The sequence below is a fragment of the Dama dama genome, chromosome 5 (assembly GCF_033118175.1).
Source record: "Dama dama isolate Ldn47 chromosome 5, ASM3311817v1, whole genome shotgun sequence".
In the NCBI taxonomy this organism is placed as follows: Eukaryota; Metazoa; Chordata; class Mammalia; order Artiodactyla; family Cervidae; genus Dama; species Dama dama.
In genome coordinates, this window is record NC_083685.1 from 17529317 (window position 1) to 17550995 (window position 21679).

General features: G+C 42.7%; 2 protein-coding genes and 1 long non-coding RNA gene across 4 annotated transcripts in view; 2 read left to right on the top strand and 1 right to left on the bottom strand.

The window, feature by feature from the left end:
• The window catches only part of LOC133056527 (uncharacterized), a 46936-nt gene extending 43561 nt beyond the window's left edge, over positions 1-3375 (top strand). The window contains exon 7 of one of the 2 annotated variants that reach the window (XR_009692844.1): positions 1693-3375. This is a non-coding gene — a long non-coding RNA (uncharacterized LOC133056527). The remainder of the gene's footprint in view (positions 1-1692) is intronic. The other variant, XR_009692848.1, reaches the window with a different exon arrangement.
• The window catches only part of LOC133056526 (acyl-CoA dehydrogenase family member 10-like), a 37077-nt gene extending 31732 nt beyond the window's left edge, over positions 1-5345 (bottom strand). Inside the window, exons 1-2 of the mRNA XM_061141916.1 lie at positions 5246-5345; positions 437-636 (exon numbers count right to left, since the gene is read on the bottom strand). Of these exons, the coding sequence (XP_060997899.1) occupies positions 437-636; positions 5246-5313 (268 nt within the window). The 5' untranslated portion in view covers positions 5314-5345. The remainder of the gene's footprint in view (positions 1-436; positions 637-5245) is intronic.
• A 30-nt stretch (positions 5346-5375) lies between these two features.
• The window catches only part of BRAP (BRCA1 associated protein), a 30083-nt gene continuing 13779 nt past the window's right edge, over positions 5376-21679 (top strand). Inside the window, exons 1-6 of the mRNA XM_061141915.1 lie at positions 5376-5608; positions 7330-7491; positions 8479-8677; positions 10120-10309; positions 15314-15427; positions 17355-17503. Coding sequence (XP_060997898.1) covers positions 5527-5608; positions 7330-7491; positions 8479-8677; positions 10120-10309; positions 15314-15427; positions 17355-17503 — 896 coding nt within the window. The 5' untranslated portion in view covers positions 5376-5526. The remainder of the gene's footprint in view (positions 5609-7329; positions 7492-8478; positions 8678-10119; positions 10310-15313; positions 15428-17354; positions 17504-21679) is intronic.

Genomic DNA, 21679 nt, shown 5'->3' on the forward strand with positions numbered 1-21679 from the left:
AGGTTGGTAGAACAGGAAAGACTTTGATCAAATCAGGGAGGGGAGATTACAACATTCAGAAGCAGTTCTCAGGGGAAGGTAATTAAATTCTACCCGTAACAATAACAATGACAGCTCGTCATTTATTGAGAATTTCAGATGAGCCAAGCACTCATTCTGCTAATCAAATGCTTACTATGAATGATCTCACTTAATGGTCCTCAAACCCCAAAGAGGTATGCACTATCATTAGCATCAATCTAACGATGAGGAAACTGACTCAGAGAAGTGAAATCATTTGCCCAAGATCCTCAGCAGCACTAACTGTTGCTTGAAATTTGATTCAAGAGCAAGAATAGCACCCACTGAGACATACTATCATCTCCCCTCAACACCCTCCTTTCCCGCACCCCCACACACACCAGTCTCCAAAGGTGAAGGAGAATGAAGAGCTCACCTGTGGCCACGCTCCCTGGAGAAGGAAGCAGAACTCCGCCCATGTCAAAAATCACTGCTCTGTAGGGGCCACCTCCAGAATGCGTCCATCTCCGGGCTCCCGGGCACCTGCCCTGGACATGTTTCAGGAAGGCCGCCCTCCAAGCCCGCTGGAGCTGGGAGGACTGCAGAAGCCGCCTTAGGCACATGTTGGGGCCAAGGCTGTGAAGCAGAGACAGGACATGGTTAGCCGTCACTGCCTCCAAGGAAACCTCCGTCCTGGCACTCGGCGCCACCAGCATGTCTACTCTGACTCCCAACCAGATTTCAGACACAACCAGAGCTGAACTCAGTGTCTCTGCCCTCCATGACAACTCCTTTCCTAAGGTCCTTGGCTCAGGAAAGGGCTCCCCTGTCCCCCCAGCTACCCAAGCTAGAAAACTGGATTCACCCCTCAGTCTTCCAGCCAGACACCTCCATTCTGGTGCTCGGTGTGACCGGTCATTCCTCCCAAAGCTCTCCGTCTACTCTCTCCACTCCCACTGCATGATCTCACCCACAGACCTTTGCAGCAGCCTCCTAAGTGGGTCCCCTTGCCTCGTCAGTCAAAATTGCAAATTTGATCATGTCCTGCCCCCATTTAAAATCTCCAGTGACTCCCCATCGTCCTCACAATAAACTCTCAGCTCCTTAAGCTGCCTGAAAAGGCCCTCTGAGAACTTCTCCCCTCTGGGCAGCAGCTCTCCTTTGTATTTCACCTTAGCCTGGGTGATCTCGACACTCATGTCCACAGCAGCTTCACTGAACACATGATGCGCTCCTCCTGTGGCCAGGCCTTAGCATATGCTGTTTCCCTGGCCTGAATGCTCCCCTCCATCCGTTCCCTGGATAACTGCCCATTGTCCCTCAGGTTCTGGTTTGCCTGTCACTTCCTTCATGGAACCTCTTCCAGCCACCAGAAGAGGCAGATGAGCAGTCTCTGCTGTACTGTCTCAGGGTGCCCTGTACTCACCTCCTAGCGCTAACGATGCCGCCACACTATCACCCCTCCTACAGAGCAGCGCGATGACCTCCTGATCATTACCGCCTCTTTTCTAAACTTACTTTCAACAAGTTCAGGGGAAACAAAAACATACACACAACAGGTGCATGTATATATAGATACACAAACATTTCCACATGAATAGACATAAATGTGGCAAATGTTAATAATTAGTGAAAGGCACATGATGAAAGGTGTATGAGAGATCCTTGTACTCGTCTTTCCATGTTTTTTAGGTCTGAAATAAAAACCTGGGAAAAAGGACAAAAACAACAACAAACTCTACTTGCAGTCAGTTCCACTTGAAAATCTTGAAGTTTCTCATGTGATGTCTACGGTTAAAAGCTAAGAAGCAAGTCAGAGCAAAACAGATTGGTAAGACAGCCTGCAGGTTCATGGGAGTCACCTCAGTGCCACCAGAAGGACTAAATAAAGTATGTACGAATCTAAAGAAAGAATGCTTAGGAAGTAAATGCTCAAGATGCTATAACGTGTTTCTTATGTAATTGGAAATTTGCTGGATTGGGGCATGAATGCTGAAATGAAAATGGTAGATTGATTGCATTTGGGGTTTTACTTATGTTCCTATGCCAAGGCCAAAGTTAGTGACGGAAGGAGAAATTTATTTATAGGCTCCAAAAGTGTCAACAAGTTCTGTGCGAGGGCTTAACAGAGATGAAAAAGGCTGACTTTCATACTGAAGGGGTGACTTTTATTCTCATTGAAGACACTGTCCTCCTCATACTCCAGCTAATGGATGAGTGGGCACTGCTCCCACAACTAGCTGCTGCTTCCTTCCAACTAGAGATGATGGTCTGTTCTCACTTCCCATTGCTCTCTTCAGAGCAGGAAAAGGCTGTGATTTCTCATACCATACATCCTGGTAACTCCATGGTACCTGCTCATTGACTGGAACGCCTCTGCCTGCTTTGTGTGTGTTAGTTGCTCAGTCGTGTCTGAGTCTTTGTGACCCCACGGACTGTAGCCCTCCAGGCTTCTCTGTCCATGGAATTCTCCAGGCAAGAATACTGGAGTGGGTTGCCAATCTCTTCTTCAGAGGAACTTCCCAACCCAGGGATCGAACCCTCGTCTCCTGCATCACAGGCAGATTCTTCACTATTTGAGCTACAGGAAGTCTGCTTTATTTGCTAGTAAATTTCCACTCATTTTTACATCACAGCATCAGCTTTATCTCCTCTAGAGAGGCTAGTCTTTCTTTTCCTGGAAGACTCTGGTACTATTTTTTTTTTTTCCATTTTCACTGCTTCTTATCCATACCTTCACTAGACGACTTACCCCATCACAGTTCCTCTTGACTCTACCTACTCCTCTCCATGTAAACTCATTAAGGAAAGGCCTGTCTTATTTCATTTTCATGTCTATCCATCCCCTAGGACCTGGCATAATATCTAGACACACAGCAGGTGCTCAGTAAAAACATGAGTTGGAGGAATTCCCTTGGCTTCCCTAGTGCCTCAGACAGTAAAGAATCTGCCTGCAATGCAGGAGACCTGGGTTTGATCCCTGGGTCGGGGAGATCCCTTAGAGAAGGGAATGGCTACCCACTTCAGTATTCTTGCCTGGAGAATTCCATGGTCAGTGGAGCCTGGTGGGTTACAATCCACAGGGTTGCAGAGAGTCAGACATGACTGAACGAATAACACTTCTTTTTACTTCATGTGCGCCTAACAGTTAGGATTCCTGGCTTTCACTGCTGTGGCCCTGGTTCAATCCCTGGTCAGGAAACAGAGATCCTGCAAGGTGTGTGACAAGGCCAAAAATCAGAAAAGAAATATAAGTTGAAGGGATGAATAGACTGGATGAATCAGAAAATAGGGGAACACAAGTGGCAGGCATAGCATTTGGCAGCTACAGAGTACTGTAACAAGCCCGTTTTGCCCATCTCTAATGAATAATTCTAGTTCTCTGGAACTGGCGTCTTCCTTTTCCACCGTAAACAATATTCATCTTCTCTCTTTCTGCCTCTCAGAATGAGATCGGTATGTATAATGTAGATGTCCTACCTAAATTATACTTTCATAAACATGCACACTGTGAAAAAGTGAAAGTGTTAGTTGCTCAGTTGTGTCTGACTCTTTGCAACCCAATGGACCAGGCTCCTAAGTCCATGGGATTCTCCAGGCAAGAATACTGGAGTGGGTTGCCATTCCCTTCTCCAAGGAATCTTCGCAACCCAGGGATTGAACCCATGTCTCCCACATTGCAGGCAGATTCTTTACCATCTGAGTCACCAGAGAAGGCCAGTTGCTGCATATTAGAGAGGGTTTAGTAGAGATTGAGTGTTGGCTCTGGAATCAGATTGCCTGGACTCAAAGTCTAGCTCTGCCACTTATTTACATGTGAGATCCTGAGCAACTGACTCTCTCTGAGCCTCAGATTCCTCCGCCATAAAATGGGAAAAATTATAGTACCTGTCTCAAAAAGTTGTTGTTACTACTACATAGAGATAAAGTATGTATTAATAAAGCACTCAAGTTAGTACCTGGCACACCATTAAATGTTATCTGCTACTGTAATATACTATTAAAAAAAGTTCACATGAGACCTCATATATTATATACATATAGTGGGATGCATATGGCATATACAGTTTCACAAAAATCAGCAACTGCCACTGCGGGGAATTTTGGCCCCAAGGGGACATCTGGGAATGTCTGGAGACATTTTGGTGGTCACCAGTTGGAGGTGCTACTGGTACCTAGTAGGTCAGGCCAGGGATCGTGCTAACTATTCCATTAAGTGTAGGATATACACACAACCCAAAGGCTTAGTGAGTCTAATAATGTTAACACTGCAGAGGTTGAGAAATCATGATATAAAGTCATAGTGTGCAGTCATAAGGTATAAAAGTCAGGTGGTCATGATATGGATTTGTAGTCCACACATCTACGTATGTCCAGGACAGTGTGTGCTAAGACACACTTACATGTCATAACATATACCTAGAGTAGCATCCTGTCACATATATGCTATATATGTACCGATTGTGGCTCTCCATGTTCATGTGCCAAAGGCAAGTCTGTTGTTCAGTGGCTAAGTCATTTCGGACTCCTTGCGACGCCATGGACTGCAGGATACCAGGTTTCCCTGTCCTTCACTATCTCACAGTTTGCTCAAACTCATGTCCGCTAGGTCGGTGATGCCATCCAACCTCTGTCGCCCCCTTCTCCTCCTGTCCTCAATCTCAAGTCTGGGGTATTGAAAAGAATGCGGACTCTCAGAAAAATTAATCTAAACAGAGTCACAGCCTCTACTTGCTTCATCCTCATAGTTGTATAAGGATATCACACAATTTTATGAAAAACCTCGCTCAAGGTCACACAACTAGAAACAAGGTCAAATCCATAAGAACAGGAATTGGGTGTTCATCTTATTCACCAATGTATCCCCACCACCCCAACAGTCCTTACTTCCTATTGGCCCTCAGAGAAAGAAGCGGATTCATCTCTATGTCTCAGAGCACCGATATGTAAAGCGTGGCTGACACAAAGCAACCCTGCTTATAGCTGGAGCGAGAGATCAAACAGGACAAAAAAAGGCCAGAGCTCTCTGCAGGGTGCGGGTTGCTCGGACAATTGGGAGCCCTCGCTGAGTCAGAGACCCCTCGCCGTCAGATGAGCTGGGCTGAGAACGAGGTCTCTCAGGTAGGCCAACTCAGGTCTGGGCGCAAACCCACCGATCCGCCTAATGAAAGCCCAGCTCCCGCGATTCCCGTGACGCGCCTCCTCCACACCCTCTTCAGATTCCGTACGCGGGGTGCAGGCTCACCTCAGCGAAAACACACCAGTCACGTGGCTGCCTCCACACCCAATCAAAGAGCGCGCTGGCCCGCGCATGCGTAACCTCACAGGACAACGACGGCGGCCGAGAGGCGGAAGTGGAGGTGGTTGTGGCTCAGAGGGTTGTTCGCGGAGGTGCTGCTGCTGCTGAGGCGGTGGCGGCGGCGCTGAGGCGGTGGCGGCACTGCCCGCCCCGGGCCTCTCTGCTCTAGGCTCGCCTCCCAGCCTCGCCTGAGCCCGCCGGGGCCTTCGCCGGCCAGCGGCTGCCCTATGAGTGTGTCACTGGTTGTCATCCGCCTGGAGCTCGCAGAACACTCGCCGGTCCCCGCCGGCTTCGGCTTCAGCGCTGCGGGTGAGTCCGCGGCCTCGCCGCCTCCCCCGTGGCCCGCGTCTGGGCCCCGGGGCGCGTCCTCTCAGAGTCTGAGTCTGGGAAAGGGCCTCGGCGAGGGCTTTCGCTTCAGGAGGAAGCCGAGAAGTGGTTGGGATCCCTCTCATGTCCCCACCATCCTTGGGAAGTCTCTTCCCAGGTGTCACCTGTGGGAAGTCTTTTCCGGTCCCTCCTTCCTGGTGCCTTCCCACCGGGACTCTGTTTATATTTGGCGCGTCGTTCTCTCCAACCTGGGTGAGAGCCTAGTTGTGCGAGTTGATTTTCTCTAGACTTTGTGAAGGCAGACAGGGAATCCCCAGCACGCTGACGGCTCCTGGTTTAATTTGAAAAACCATCCATTTGGGCGCACTGTAGCAGTAGTTATAACTGAAATGTGTACACTTCCTATATCCGAGCACTGTTCTAAACTCTTTGTGTGCACACTTTTCTGTATCTTCATACAACCCAATTAGTTTTATGGGTGTATGAGGCTTTTACAAACTGGGAACTGATGCCCTGGGATTAAGTGCCTTACCCAGGATCATCTATCAGTGGCATAACTGGAATTCTACCTCAGAGAGCTGGACTTGGGAGTCTGAGCTGTTCATTCCGTCACACAGCCTCCTCCTGGGAAATGCAGGTATGGCTCTGTTCCTTGAACCGCCAGCAAGGCAACATTCATTCAAGGAATACTTTATAAGTGCTCACTCTGTTGGACTTTAGTTGTGTGCGGAAAGAGACATGGTCCCTGCTTTAAGGGCACCAGCAATTCACTTCAGTTCATGGAGATAGATTAAGTAAATAATTACAGCATAAATGTAGAATACAGCTGTGACAAATGTGGTACAGTAAAGGAAGGTAGAAAGCTAGAAAGGAAGGTGGAAAGCTATTATGAGATGATATGTATGGTTGGTTTGGGGAGGAGGCCTGGGGCTGGCAGGGATGGTCTTGTGGGAAACTTCCCTGAGTGTGTGAATTTTTGAGCTGCAAACTGAAGACTGAATATAATTAAATAGGCTACTGAGTTCTGAAAGTCAAATTAATTGACATAAGCGACATATACATTTTTATATGGATCAGTCATTGAGTCATTAATTTATTCAACAAATCTTTAAAGAGCTTCCAGTGTGTGCTAGGCACTGTGATGTAAGTGCTGAGGATACAGTGATGGGCAAAACAGGCTTGATCTCTCTTCACATAAAGCTTATATTAAGGATATTTCTGTCAAATCTCTGAATTAATTTTTTTGTGTGTTTTAGTGATGTAAGAAAATGATCACAGTTTTTCAGGACATGGTGGCATTAGGCTAATGCAGGTTGTTTAAGAAGACTAACCCTAAAAATTTTGTTGATTAGTGGACTTGATGCCCTCATTTGGGCTCCAACACAGTTTCACTGTACAAGTGTTACTAAAATGTTGGTTCATATGAGCAGGATCAGTATCCAAGCTCTTATCTCCTTCATTTGCTTTAGAATGCATGATTTCCACTAGGACCACCCTGCATTTCTGAGTTTATTGCCCTGGGCATTAACTGACTGTCAGTACTGCAGGAGCCCCAGAGATGAGTGAGAAGGACCCTGCAAAAGTCATCTTAACAGTCTTGGGGGAAGGCAGCAGAGAGAAAAAGGAAACCTGTGAATGGATACATTGATAGTGGAAAGAGGCTTGTTTTATTATCAGATATTAATTACTCATGTATTCTTTAGTCGGGGAAATGTCTGATGAGGAGATCCAAAAGAAGACACTAGCTTCAGCTGTAGCCTGTTTAGAAGGGAAGTCACCAGGGGAGAAAGCAGCAATCATACATCAGCATCTCGGTCGTCGAGAAATGACAGATGTGATCATTGAGACCATGAAGGCCAACCCAGGTATGCTTTCCAAAACTGTAGGCTGTCTTCTGTAAGGTAAACTAATGGTTGCTTGTATTGCAGTGGTGTTCAGTGAGCCTGTGATTAAGACCCCTAGCATACTTTAACTTTTACTGCCTATCTTCCTTACATGAAGCTGTCAGGGTGGATTTCAATTTCTCTAAATATTTCTTCTAAATTACTTGTAACAAGCTAAGTTGACAACTCTCCTCAGTGAGGAGAGCTACTTAGCACGTAAGTCTGTGGTGGTTCATGTTGAATCCAGATAAGCACGTTGTGACTCCCCCTGCTCTGCCAGCTCGCTTCATCCAGGGGGGTGGATGTGTATTGCATCTCCAGTGTGGAGAACTGGTAGGTTGGTTTTCAAACTTTCAAATAGCCCTGAATATTTGTCCCACTTAGGAGTGCATAGCTCAGTTGATAAAGAATCTGCCTGCAATACAGGAGACCCCGGTTCGATTCCTGGGTTGGAAAGATCCGCTGGAGAAGGAATAGGCTACCTACTCCAGGATTGTTGGGCTTCCCTTGTAGCTCAGCTGGTAAAGAATCTGCCTGCAATGCAGGAGACCTGGGTTCGATCCCTGGGTTGGGAAGATCATCTGGAGAAGGGAAAGGCTACCTACTCCAGTATTCTGGCCTGGAGATTTCTATGGACTGTATAGTCCATGGGTTCACAAAGAGTCGGACACGACTAAGCGACTTACACTTTCAGGAGTGCATGATGGAAGACACCTGCTTTATTATGGTACTTCTCAATGTAAAGTTGACATCCTTCAGTTTCTGAGAGTGTTAATGACATGGGGGCAGGGGGGCAAAGAGTGCTTTCAAGTTGTGATATCCCCAGAACTCTGCTGTTCTGTGAATGCAGTTCTTAATGCAATTTCTCTTTCAAAGTTTATTCTTCTGACTTAAAATTCTCATCTAATTGGAATCCTTCCACATATTTCATATCAGTTTATAATCTACTCACTTTTTGGTTTGTGAAAGATGAGCCAGAAGCTACAGTGGAAGAAAGGAAATCTTCAGAAGCATCCCCCACTGCACAGAGAAGTAAAGATCCAAGTAAAGAAGGTGTAAATGCTGCTCCTGATTCTCCATCCAAGCAGCTTCCAGATCAGATTTCCTTCTTCAGTGGAAACCCCTCAGTTGAAATAGTTCACGGTATTATGCATCTATACAAGACAAAGTAAGAAAATCCTTTTCTCTTTTGAGTTTGTCTGTTTTTTGCCATAGGGTGGAGAAAATGTTCTTGCCCTGAAGAGAAGGATTATTTTAAGCTTTGTTCAAAGGGATAGTACTTTCATATGTTGTGTGTTAAATTTTAAATATTTTCTTAAGAATTCTTAGATATTTTATTTATGGTTAAATCTCATAAATTGGGTAAAAGCATCTTATGAATGGATCATGTAGATTCGCTTGAGAGAATACCCAGGAAAATATTCCCTGAGAATGTAGGCATGCAGGTGATTGGAAAATTGAAAGTAAGGAAGACAGAAAAGAAAAATTCTAAGTGATCTATAACATAGTTGTAGTCTCTTATTCCTACCAAGTCTTTACTAAAGAAGCTGCTATGAAGTCACTTAATGGGTTGCTGTTTCATCATATCTTTGAACTCCTTTTGTGAAAGTCCAAACAAGGCTTTCTGGAGGCCAAAGGAAAGAAAGATTTTGCTAAATAATCAACATAGCTGGACCACCAGCTCCTCAGATAATTAGTCGCTGATTTCTTTAAAGACTGTCCTTGTCCTAAATTGTTTGCTCAGTCCCCACTGGGAAACAGAATACTCAGGTAGCCATTTTGGATCACAGTTGTTGAAGTGAGTTTGTAGCATTTCAAAAGCAAATTGCTCACCTGAAACTACCACAGAATTCTTAACTGGCTATACCCCAATACAAAATAAAAAGTTTAAAGTTTGAAGAAAAAAGCAAATTGTATTGGTGGGCGGTTTTTCTTTCCCTTCTTCAAGCTATTCTAATTGAACAACACTTCTTGTAATCTTCAGAATCACATCTTCATGGTTCAGAATTCTCCTTCCTATATTTGGAGGTCTTTTCTCTTCAAAAACCTTCAAGAGAAGTCCACAGTTAGAGTTGTTCTATTGTTATCTAAGGATGATGGAGGCCTGGCGTGCTGCGATTCATGGGGTTGCAAAGAGTCGGACACGACTGAGCGACTGAACTGAACTGATCTGAACTGAGGGATGATGATTATTAAGAAATGAATGAGAGCAAAACACTGCAAATTTGCCTAATGGAGGTTTATAGGCTCCATTAGGTATAGTTATTATCTAAGGGTAGTTATTATTAAAAATCGAATGAGAGCAAAACACTGCAAATTTGCCTGATGGAGGTTTATAACCATTAAAAGCCTTTAACTGAAGATTAAAAAATATCAGTGGTGGGTATCATGTAGAACATTTCAAAGGTTACCTTAAACTCCATTGCAGATGTGTTTAAGGGGTTCTCCATTTACCCAGGTGTGTATTTTCCAGTAAAATAACAAACTGTTTAAATTGATTTATAAAGTATTACATTTTGTTTTTCCTTCAACATAAAAGTTGTCTGATTAGTGTTGCTTGAACTAACCATACCTCATCTATTCAAGACAGTCTAATTATTGTCTTATTAGTAAGATGACCTCCTTAAAAGAAGATGTGAGGCGTAGTGCCATGCTGTGTATTCTCACAGTCCCTGCTACAATGACCAGTCATGACCTTATGAAGTTTGTCGCCCCATTTAATGAAGTAATTGAACAAATGAAAATCATCAGAGACTCTACTCCAAATCAATATATGGTGCTGATAAAGTTTAGTGCACAGGTAAAAGTTAAGATATTAAAAATCTGTTTGCCACAAAAACTGTGTTTTTGAAAGTGTTTGATACTAGCCATGTTTAATTTACTACATCTTACATTTAGAAGTCTTGATATCTTCTAGAGTATTAATGAAATTCTAGAAATATTGCTGAATTCATCAGCAGACACAGAGTTCTAATTCATAGCTGTTATTTTTTATAAATCAAATTGAGTGTGAAATCTAGTGTTGTGTGTGTTTGTTTATCCAGTAGTAACTATTCTAGTAGAACAGTAATTCCCAACCTTTCTTAACCCTGTATTGTTATTTGCCATTATAAAACTGTGCCCCTGCTTCTGTCATTCTCTTTTTGTAGATATTCTTGGGCACATTCTAGAAAATCAAATTTTTTTGATGATGAGGGGTTTTGTGACATTCCTTGAATTATTAAAGATGCTTTTGAGTGCTAACTGGAAATCACTGCAATAGAAAGACAAACTCTGAAAGAAGGGTGATATTTTCAGCTTTTAAAAGTATACTTGTGCATTGTAACAGTCTTTTAAGAAGGTTTGGCCATCCAGTCCATTTCCCTTGTTGCATTAAGCATAATTTTGCATGCGCCTCAGTTCTAAAGATGTTAGATATTCTCTTGGTTTTGTATTTTCATTCTTAGGAGTCTGCATGTTTCTATGTGAATATAAAAATGAGGTAAGCTTTAGGTATTATGCAGGTTAATAGAGGGCTACCTTGTCCATAGGTTTTCTTTAATTTGTTTGTATTTTTTAGTAACCTGTTACATTTTGAAATTTCATTCGATTATGAAATGCAGCTTTGTCAAAGTTAGTTCTTTCATACCTCACTGATAAATAGCCTTCCTGAGTTTACCCCAGATAAGCAGTTCCAACTTGCAGATTGGCAAAGAAATAAATGTGCCTGTAGGGTCATTTGCCATTGAGTCTGACTAATCACCAAGATCTGTGGATAATAGAACCTCGTGACACAATGCCCATTTGTCACCTCCTCATTATGAAAAGCTAGAGTTGACAGCAGTAGTGGCCATTCATTGATCATAGATAGAAAATTAAGAGAAATAAGAGTTGAATTGTATTTGTACCTGTTCATTGGGCCACCAGAAAAAAAAAACTTAGTGTGGATTTCCGAGGCCAAGAGAGTACACAGTTATCTTTAACCTTTACAAAGCACCGCACCTTTGAGGGAGACCTTTAAAACGTATTTCAATGGCCTTGTGAGCTTAGACTTCACAGGTTGACACTGAGAACTGAAAAGCACCTAACAGCTGCTTTCACTGACTGTCAGAACACCGTCTAAGGTCACTGAGACACTTTGCGAATAGTGGGCAAGTGGTGTATTAAATCTTTTAAATGTAATAATGAGGATAGTGATAACACGCAACCTTTATTGACTGCTTATTCTGTACCATTCACTCTGCTAAGTGCTTAATGGGCAGTAGCTGATATAATCCTTACTATAACCCTATGAGGTAGACAGGTACTGTTGTTATCCTAGTTTTACAAATGAGGAAACCGGCTGCAGAGAGAGGTTAGTGATTTGGCCACGGTTATACAGCTAGAAATAAGTGACTGAGCTGGGAATTAAGCCCTCACTTTTAATCCCTAGGATGTAGTCCTTGTCCAGCAGAAGCGGGATGTGGGCAAGGGAAGGTACTCACTGTTCGCAAAGAATTGTGTCATGACAGTATTTCACTTTTAGCTTCTACTGAATGGGCAAGGGTGGTAAGCAGGTAACACACATAATGTCATAGAAAGGGATTGGGAAAAAAATGTTTGAGAACATGTTAGGCTTTCTATTTAGTCTGAAGTGTATTAAGCCCACAACACTCACTTGTCTAAAAACCCCATAAACTTCTCTATAGCATATGCCACCCTTCGCAGTCTGCAGATGATGCTGTGGAAATTTTCTGCCACTCTTAATGGATTTTCTTTGTGAGATTTTATGGAAAAATCCAAATGAACTTTTTGACCAATCCAATACTTGTTTCTCCACCTCTGTCTTTTGACCACGTGTAAGTTGCTTAAGTTGACAGATGTTTTCTAGGACTGTAATACAGCTTTCTTAGTGCTCTCTGAAGATAGAATCCTTGACCTTGCTATCGTGAGTTGTATTTTTTTATCTGTAACGCTAGATCTTAAGGTCTAAGGCTCATTCTATTCAGGGATTTTCTAAGGCCTAAACCACCCTCCCTAGTATAGGTCTCAAAGATGTTAAATTAATATTGGGCCCTAATGAGAGTAGACTCAGTAGGCACCAACTCTGGATCACTTACCAGATGCCAGGTATTAGCTTCGCATGCATTAGCTCCTCGAGTCCTCTCAGATATGTAATGAGGTAGGTGTCATTATTTTCGTATTTTATCATTGAAAAAACACACATGGGTGAATCACTTGCCCAAGGATACACAGCTAGTGTCAAAGAGTTATGATTCAAACAAGGCAGCCTGACTTCATGGCCTGGGCAGGTAACTATATTCTTATTCCTTTCTGTTTCTCGCCAGAGAATTTTTATTAAGAACTAATAGGCCTTTTTTACCCCTTTTAACATTTCTTGAATCTCTGTTGGCCTCATCTTTCTTTATGCTGGAGGTGTCAGATGTGCCTACAAAGTTGTACTGTGCCCTTTGATGAGGAATTAATTTATAATTCAAGGTACAGGGAGGCAGAAGGGGGTTCAGTTTTGTAGTTCTTTGGAACAGAGAAGGACAGATAACCTGTCAATGGAGTATGTTGGCTCATTATCACTTGTAGGCTTAGGCCAGCCTACTTTCTTTTGAGAAGTAAAAAATATTTTTGTAGCACTAGTTGATCACCGTGACAGTAAAGAAACATTGATTATAATAGATTTTTCTTTTTCTAAGTTAATCCTGAGAAGAGAACAATCAAATCAAAGGACTAGAAAAAAAAAAGAAGCTGGGTTTCATTCAGTTTGGGGCTCTGTACAGTACAGGCATTTTAAATGAGTTGTTTCTTCTGTGTTTTTTGCAGTTAGCTTCAGGCTTTTGTTCAATGCATCTCAGTGCTGGGTTGAAGCAGGAACCACATGGATTTTGCTCCCTGCTCTTGTCCTTTGCATATACAGTACCTGGCATGCATTGGGTGCTCAGTAAATATCCCAGCCAGTGGAGCTACATTTCCAATACCAAGATTTTAAAGAAGAGAGCAGTGTGTTCAAAAAGTATACACCTTTGGTCCAGGTAACTCCCCCAAGAAAGAAAGGATTTATCTGAGATTGAGTAGATTTTGTCACATTCCCAGTATCACAAACCTTGTCCCTTTCCCTGAGGAGGCTTGGGCGCTTAGGGAGCATCTGCAGAGCTGGAGGTCTTTGGCCGGGTCTGCTGTTCTCGGCAGCCACGTCTGCAGCAGTTCCTGGTGGTGCCGGCGGCCCTGAAGAGCTGGTCATGGCCCACTGGCCCTTGGTGCTTGAGTCCAGCGGCTCACTGTGCTGCTTATTCATCCAAAAGCATTTCAAGGCAGAGCCACTACTCTTGAAAAGTGGGAGAAGCCATTTGGGGCTGCTGCTTCTTAGTGTTAAAGACATTTATTATCCAAGAACTGGCTTGTAACATTTTGAATTTCAAATACCCTTTACCCAATACACAGGTTGTTGCCCAAAGGAAAAGCCTCCCCTTCTCCGCCAAAACGTCCCTCCAGAATCTATGTTCAGAACTGGTCATCCTTCCTTAGTGGCTTAGCTCACTTGGTCATATTATGATAGCATAGATAATCCAAGAATCCACACTTGAATTACATCATCCAAGTGCAGTGAAAAACTACTGAAAAGCTTACAGTGGCTCTTAAGATCCAAGACCCCGTGAGGGTAGACATCCAGGACTGATTTTGCCTGATACAGCTCAAATCGACCTCAAGGTTGATGGTGCGGCATTTCCTTTTGCAGAACACACTTCCTCTCTTCAGGCAGCTTGTCTGTACTGGCAGGGCCAGAGCAGGAAACTTCCTATGTTGGGGCTAATGCCTGTGTGGGAGTGAAATCCACACAAGCCACAGCTTCTCAGCTGCCTCTAAAAATTGCTGAGCTTTAAAAGCTGGAATTGTCTCTTTGTTACTTCCTACTGAGGCTAGACTGAAGATTTGATTTACTTGTGTTATTATCTACAAATGCACTTGTGTTTTCGTGGCTTTACCTGCAGGGGACTGATTTCCCCTGGTTTTTCTGTCTTCCACTCCAAGGGAACAAGACTGTTAGAATTCTAAAGGCTAGTTCATCTTGGACCTCTTGACCTTGACCAAGAGTTTTGCTTTTGGTATTATACACTAGGTTGTTTAAAACCTCCTGACAGAATCCTTGTCTGACTATCATGTGTTAATTATTATTATTATTTGGTTTATTGAAGAAAAGGAATTGGCTTCTCACTCCCTACCATTTCCACTGGTCCTCTATTTTTTCTCACCTACATGCTGACATTTGTTTAAAAAGCTCCTCCATAGGGAATTCCCTAGCAGTTCATTGGTTAAGACTCAGCACTTTCACTGCTGATGGGCCCAGGTTCAATCCCTGGTGTGGGAACTAAAATCCTGCAAGCCCCAAGGTGCAGCCAGAAAGAAAAAAAAACTCTCCCATTGACAGTCATCAATTATGATTTGGTTCCAAATAGAACTGACCTCAGCTGTTGTGAAAGTGCTGACTAGAGGCAAAAGGGAAAAAAAAAACGATATCAAGGGAAACATTGACCATTGTTGGTTGACTATATATTAAAATTGTAGTAGCCATTGGTTTATTGCACTTCAATAGCTTCTGGTCATTCAAATAAAACTACCACATATCAGAAAAAATTGTAGAGTAGGATATTGACCTGCAGGGTTCACTTAGCCTGTGAACCTGCTACCACAGATGTTACTTTTGGTGGTGATTCTCTCTCCTAAGTATAACTTTTAAAAGCTGATGAAGAGAATAATTGAAGCCATCTTGAATAGAAAGCACATTACCACAATCGCGCTCTTAATTTTTTTCCCTTTCCCCCCCTGGTTTACCTAGGCTGATGCAGATAGTTTTTACATGGCATGCAATGGCCGCCAGTTCAACTCAATAGAAGATGATGTTTGCCAGCTGGTCTATGTGGAGAGGGCAGAAGTGTTGAAATCTGAGGATGTGAGTGCAAATAATTCCTATATTTGATATAAATGTATCAGAATGGTATAAAATTGCAAGTTAAGATACCTGTGGAAATGTCCAGAATCGGCCAGCCCATAGAGACTGAAAATAAGTTAGTTGCCAGAGACTAGGGGAGAGAGAGGTGAGAAGTGACAACTAACAAGCACATGGTTTCTTTTGGGGGTAACAGAAATGTTCTAGAATTAGATAGTGGTGTGACGGTTGTACAACTTTGTGAATATACTAAAAACCACTTTAAAATGGCAAATTTTATATATGTGAATTTTATCTCAACTTTTAAAAATTGTCCAAAGTATTTTTTTAAAAAAACAATATTATTTGTGTTATTGAAGTTGAGTATGTGTCTATTCCTGATGGATGAAACTGTGCCTAGAGCCCCAAAATGAATATTTTTGTTTTAAATATTAACCCTTAATCCTTATCCTAATACTTAATTCTCTTTTGATAGCAATTTGTATCAATAATTGCTCTGATCTCCCACCCTCCATGGGAAGCATTCCTGTAATATGTGCTCATTTGAATAAAGTAGTAGATCCAGCTCTGTTATACTGTTAATATTTCCTCTTTTAAAGTAGCCCTAAAGAACTTTTCACCTTGAATTCCACTTGATAGGAATAAGTTCAGATCAGATTGTTCTGTCATTAGATTAGGTAAAATAAAAATCAGCAAAGGGGACTTTCTCTGGTGGTCCAGTGGTTAAGACTCTGCTCCCAATGCAGGGGACCTGGGGGTTCGATCCTTGGTTGGGAAGCTAAGATCCCACAGGCTGAGGGGCGTGGGCCAAAAAAAAAAAAAATCAGTCTACTCTTTTGCCAGGTGCTGTGCAGGACCTCAGTTTTACGAATTCCTTTCTCTAAATGAACATGGCTTCTTGAGAGATTTTCAAATATCTGCTCTTTAGGGACCATAGATTAATGTGACTTTTCTCGGTGTGTTCTTATTTATGGTGCCTCACCTTTGCCTCAGCAGTCCCCTAGTTGGCAGGGCTTGGGTCAGACATTGCTGCATTTAGAGGTCTCTTTTTTTGACCACCTAGATCCTTATGCCCTTCACACTCTGTTCTTTCACAGCCATTGGTAATTACAACCATTTTACAACCATTGGTAATTTAACAGTTTTTAAAAGTTTCGAGTTTTGGGGAACTGCCCTGGTGGTCCAATGGCTAAGACTGTGTGCTTCCAGTGCAGGAGCCCTGAGTTTGATCCCTGATCAGGGAACTAGATCCCACATGCCACAACTAAAACCTGTGGCCAAATAAATAAATAAATGTTTTTAAAAATAATTAGAAATGAAAAATTTGAATTTCATATCTCTCTCTACTAGAGGCTAAGCTCTGTGAGGAAAGGGACAGACTTCGTGTTTTACAACTTAACTGAATCTGTTTTTGTTCACTATAGTCCCACACCTAGAACAGTGTCTGGCATACAAAGCAGGGACTTAATAAGTATGTACTAAATAAATAAAAATCACTGTTGTTGATACTATTATCGAAAGTGTTGAGTTTTCATTTACTCTGCAAAATCATTCAGATACACGCCTGCTTTTTTTCCTTTGTGTTCTGTTATGGTCAGGGCCATTTAGAGTTAGAGCTGGGAGTCTGATAACATGAGACTCTGCAGCAGTCTCGCTTCCTCCAGTGTCAGCTCTGTGAGGGCAGGCATCTTTGTCAGCTTTGTCCCCTTGGTATCGTAGTGCCTAGCACAGTCCTGGGACTCCAGGAGGCGACCAATTAGTATTTGTTGCATGGATGAAAACCTCACCAAATTAGGTTGTTTTCACAAAGTAATAATATTGAGAACATCCTACCAGGAGTCAAAGAGTATCAGGAAAACTATTGCCTTAAAAAAGAAAAAGGAGAACCTGTGGATGACGAGTGAGACTCATTCAAGGTGTTTCCCTGTAGGGTGCCAGCCTCCCTGTGATGGACCTGACAGAGCTGCCCAAGTGCACAGTGTGTCTGGAGCGCATGGACGAGTCCGTGAACGGCATCCTCACCACCTTATGTAACCACAGCTTCCACAGCCAGTGTCTGCAGCGCTGGGACGACACGACGTGAGTGCAGGGGTTCATCCCCTCCCTGTCAGAGCTCGTTATTACCCTTTCCCAGAATTAAGAACAGCCACCCTGCAGAAAGAACCACTCCAAGTATTTGATTTTATAAACCTGTGTACCACAGTGGTAAGGAGGTCACATGGAAGGGCCTTCTGTATTTCTTCTTTGCTTTTCCTCAGTTCACATGGAGTCAGCATCTGTAGACCAATTCCTTTCTAATATGCTGACTAATATCCTTGTGGAATGTCCCAAAGCAGCATGAATCGTTCTCTCCTTCCAAGAGCCAGAGAATGAAAGGAGTAGGGGGTGGGGGAGTAAAGCTTAGCTTTGAGGCTCCTCTACTTAAAGGGCATCTAGGTCTAAAATCTTGTTTATCACTTGCACTTTATGTCTGCCGTTGACTTTGGTTTTCTTATTAGAGTGCCGGGCTACACCAATCTGACATTTTGGATTTATCATTATTGATGGCTTGGTGGCCAGTAGTAACAATAGTCACTAAGTATGAGGTGCACGCACACCTATGGTGTCCTGTTTCCTAATGCAGCACAGACCCTGTTTGTATGAAAGGGAGCACTGTGCAAAGAACTGAGGTGCTTTTATTCCCCTAGTACTTTTATTTCCCCTAGTCAAAAGTTGCTGTTCCCTTTGCAAACTGCATTGTGAGTCTTAGCTAGAAAGGTAGATCAGACGCTGGCCACAAGGGTTTCCCAGTAGAGAAGAAGGTGCAGAATCAAATAATGACACAGATAAACGAGGTTACACAAGGAACAGCGTTGCAGCACCATGACTAGAGAATAGGGCCCTGACCCCACCAGGCTTGTCCTAGAGGCAGCACTCAGGGAAGAGAAATAGGAGTTAGCCAGGTGACTGGTGGAACCCAAAAGAAGATGGTGTGGGGGAGGGGTGTACCCAGGAAGCAAAAAGTCACGTTCCAAAGCCCAGGAGTGAGGAGGGGTGAAAGTCCACAGGAGTCTCGGTTCTCTGCCCCCATGTGGCCAGCTTTCCAGAGCAGGGACCTTGTCAGGCTGTTCTCTGCGGTGCCCTCCATACTTAGGGGGAGACGTAGTGCGTAGGAGGAGCTCAGTAAAGATCTCTGAACAAATATATAGACGCTGGCTTTCCTGTGGCTTATTTAACCAGAGAATAATTTTGCCCCAGTTCTGTAGAGTCCTTGGTCAATTCTGTGGTATCATTTAGGAGTTCTTCAGAGAATTGTCCAGGTTTAAATTTGCCTTGAATAAAGCCACTCTGAGATGTGTGTGTTCCATAAAGTGTTAGTCTGTAACTTGTGTCCATCTGCTACCCCATTTAAGTTCTGGATACTTCTTTGTTTCCCACCACTCCAATTCTACTCTCAGTACACGTTAACTTTTTTTTTTTTTGGTTGCAGTGGGTCTTTGTTGCCGCATGTGGGCTTCTCATTGCGGTGGCTTCTCTTATTGGAGAGCACAGGCTCTAGGCATGTAGGTTTCAGTAGTTGTGGCACCCCAGCTTAGTTGTTCTGTGGCCTGTGGGATCCACCTGGACTAGGGGTTGAACCTGTGTCCCCTTCATTGGCAAGCGGATTCTTATCCACTGTACCATCAGAAAGTCCCACGTTAATTTTTGTAAAACCATAGCATTTTCAAGTTTCCTCAGGGACCATCTTGTTCAACCTCCTCGTTACTTACAGAGGAGGAGACTTAAGGCCCAGAGGTGATGATCGGCATGCTTAGAGTGTCAGGACAGAGAATGCCAGAACTGGGACCAGAATTCAACCCACTGGGCGACTGCCTTCCAAACAATACAATTCCTTCAGCCAGTGGGTTTTAAGCCTCTCTACATGCACAGTGCTGAGGGACAGAGAATGAAAACACAGACCCTCTTTAAGGACATTGAATCTCCTAAGGGAGAATCACACATGTATGCGTACAATTCAAGGCAGAGATGAGAGATCAAGCTGGTTCTTCCTCTGGGTTGGCCCAGAAGGGCTGCTTACAGAAGATAGTATTGGTACCAGGCCTTGAAGGGTACTTTCTTGTCAGCAAATGACATTCTGAGAGGGTTTCCCCAAATATCTCCTCAGGAAAATAAGGTAACAGCTCGTAATTATTTTTGAAGAGAAAGCAGGAAGAATTAATGAACTGTTATTTTTTAATAGACAGATGGGATGATATATCATGGAGTGCTAATTGTATGGTACAAATAAGTTTATTTTTGTAATTTCCCCTCTTTTCTCCTTTTTGATTCTCAGGATCATATATTTTGAAAGATCGTTCTGGCACAGCATTGAAAGTTAGATTTCCGAATTCATTTGTTGTTTTCTTTTTCTTTTTTTTTTAATTATATTGATTTTGGACTGTGCTGGGTCTTCATTGCCACGTGGACTTTTCTTTAGTAAGGCACAGGCTCTAAGGCACGTGGGCTTCAGTAGTTTCAGCATGTGGACTCAATACTTGCGGCTCCTGGGCTCTGGAGCACAGGCTCAATAGTTGTGGTGTGTGGGTTTGGTTGCTCCGTGGCATGTGGGATCTTCCTGGATCAGGGATCGAACCTGTGTCTCCTTCTGTGGCAAGTGGATTCTTTTACTACTGAGCCACCAGGGAAGCCCCAATTGTTGATTTCTTATCCCACAATTACTACAGCCACCACATAGACCAAAGGGATGACACAGAGCTAGTTCCTACCTTTGACAAGACTGCTTGCGAGATCCTACCTGCAACTTTTGTTATTTTTTCAAATTTCTACTGTCTTCTCTTTTGATCCTAAAAAAAGAAACAGACTAAATCCTTTAGTTTTCTCTTAACAAACATAGTCCTTATCTGTAATAAGAACTTAGTGTTCTTCCTGCATATTTCCTTTCCTTGGTTTTATTTATTCAGTTAAGTAACAGATTGATTCTAGTTATATCTTGAGCATTGGTGCTGCTAGTTCACTTATCCTCAGCTGTAACCCTCTTTCTATCATGTTTGCCCATCAGACACAAATATTCATGGCTGGCACTTAGTATTACTTTGTCTTGAGTTAAGGGTTAACAGGTTTTTTTTTTTTTCAAAAAAGTTTTTAGTTTTATTGAAGTATAATTGACAGTCAAAATTGTATATATTTCTTCTTTTCCAGTCTGGATTCGTTTTATTTCTTTTTCTTCTCTGATTGCTGTGGCTAGGACTTCCAAAACTATGTTGAATAATAGTGCTGAGAGTGGGCACCCTTGTCTTGTTCCTGATTTTAGAAGAAATGCTTTCAGTATTTCACCACTTAGGATAATGTTTGCTGTGGGTTTGTCATATATGGCCTTATGTTGCGGTATGTTCCTTCTCTGCCTACTTTATTGAGTTTCTATCATAAATGGGTGTTGAATTTTGTCAAAGCTTTCTCTGCATCTGTTGAGATGATCATATGATTTTTATCTTTCAATTTGTTAATATGGTGTATCACACTGACTGATTTGCATATATTGAAGAACCCTTGCATCCCCAGGATAAAGACCAATTGATCATGACATATAATCTTTATAATGTGCTGTTGGATTCCGTTTGCTGGAATTTTGCTAGAATTTTGAGGATTTTTGTATCTATGTTCATCAGTGATATTGGCCTGTAATTTTCTTTTTTTGTGGTATCATTGTCTGATTTTGGTATCAGGGTGATGGTGGCCTCGTAGAATGAGTTTGGGAATTTTCCTTCCTTTTCAATTTTCTGGAAGAGTTACAGCAACATAGTTGTTAGCTCTTCTCCAAACTTTTGGTAGAATTTGCCGGTGAAGCCATCTGGCTCTGGGCTTTTGTTCGTTGGGAGATTTTGATTACAGTTTCTGTTTCCAGGCTTGTGATTGATTTGTTCAGATTTTCTATTTCTTCCTGGTTCAGTTTTGGAAGGTTATACTTTTCTAAGAATTTGTCCATTTCTTCCAACTTGTCCCACTTTATTGCCATACAGTTTTTCATAGTAGTCGGTTATGATCCTTTGTATTTCTGTGTTGTCCATTGTAACTTCTCCTTTTTCATTTCTAATTTTATTGATTTGAGTCTTCTCCCTTTTTTTCTTGGTGAGTCTGGTTACCGGTTTGTCAGTTTTGTTTATCTTCTCAAAGAACCAGCTTTTAGTTTTATTGATCTTATATGAAGTAGAAAGGTAGTACTGACGATCCCATGTGCAGGGCAGCAGAGGAGACACAGATGTAGAGAACAGACTTCTG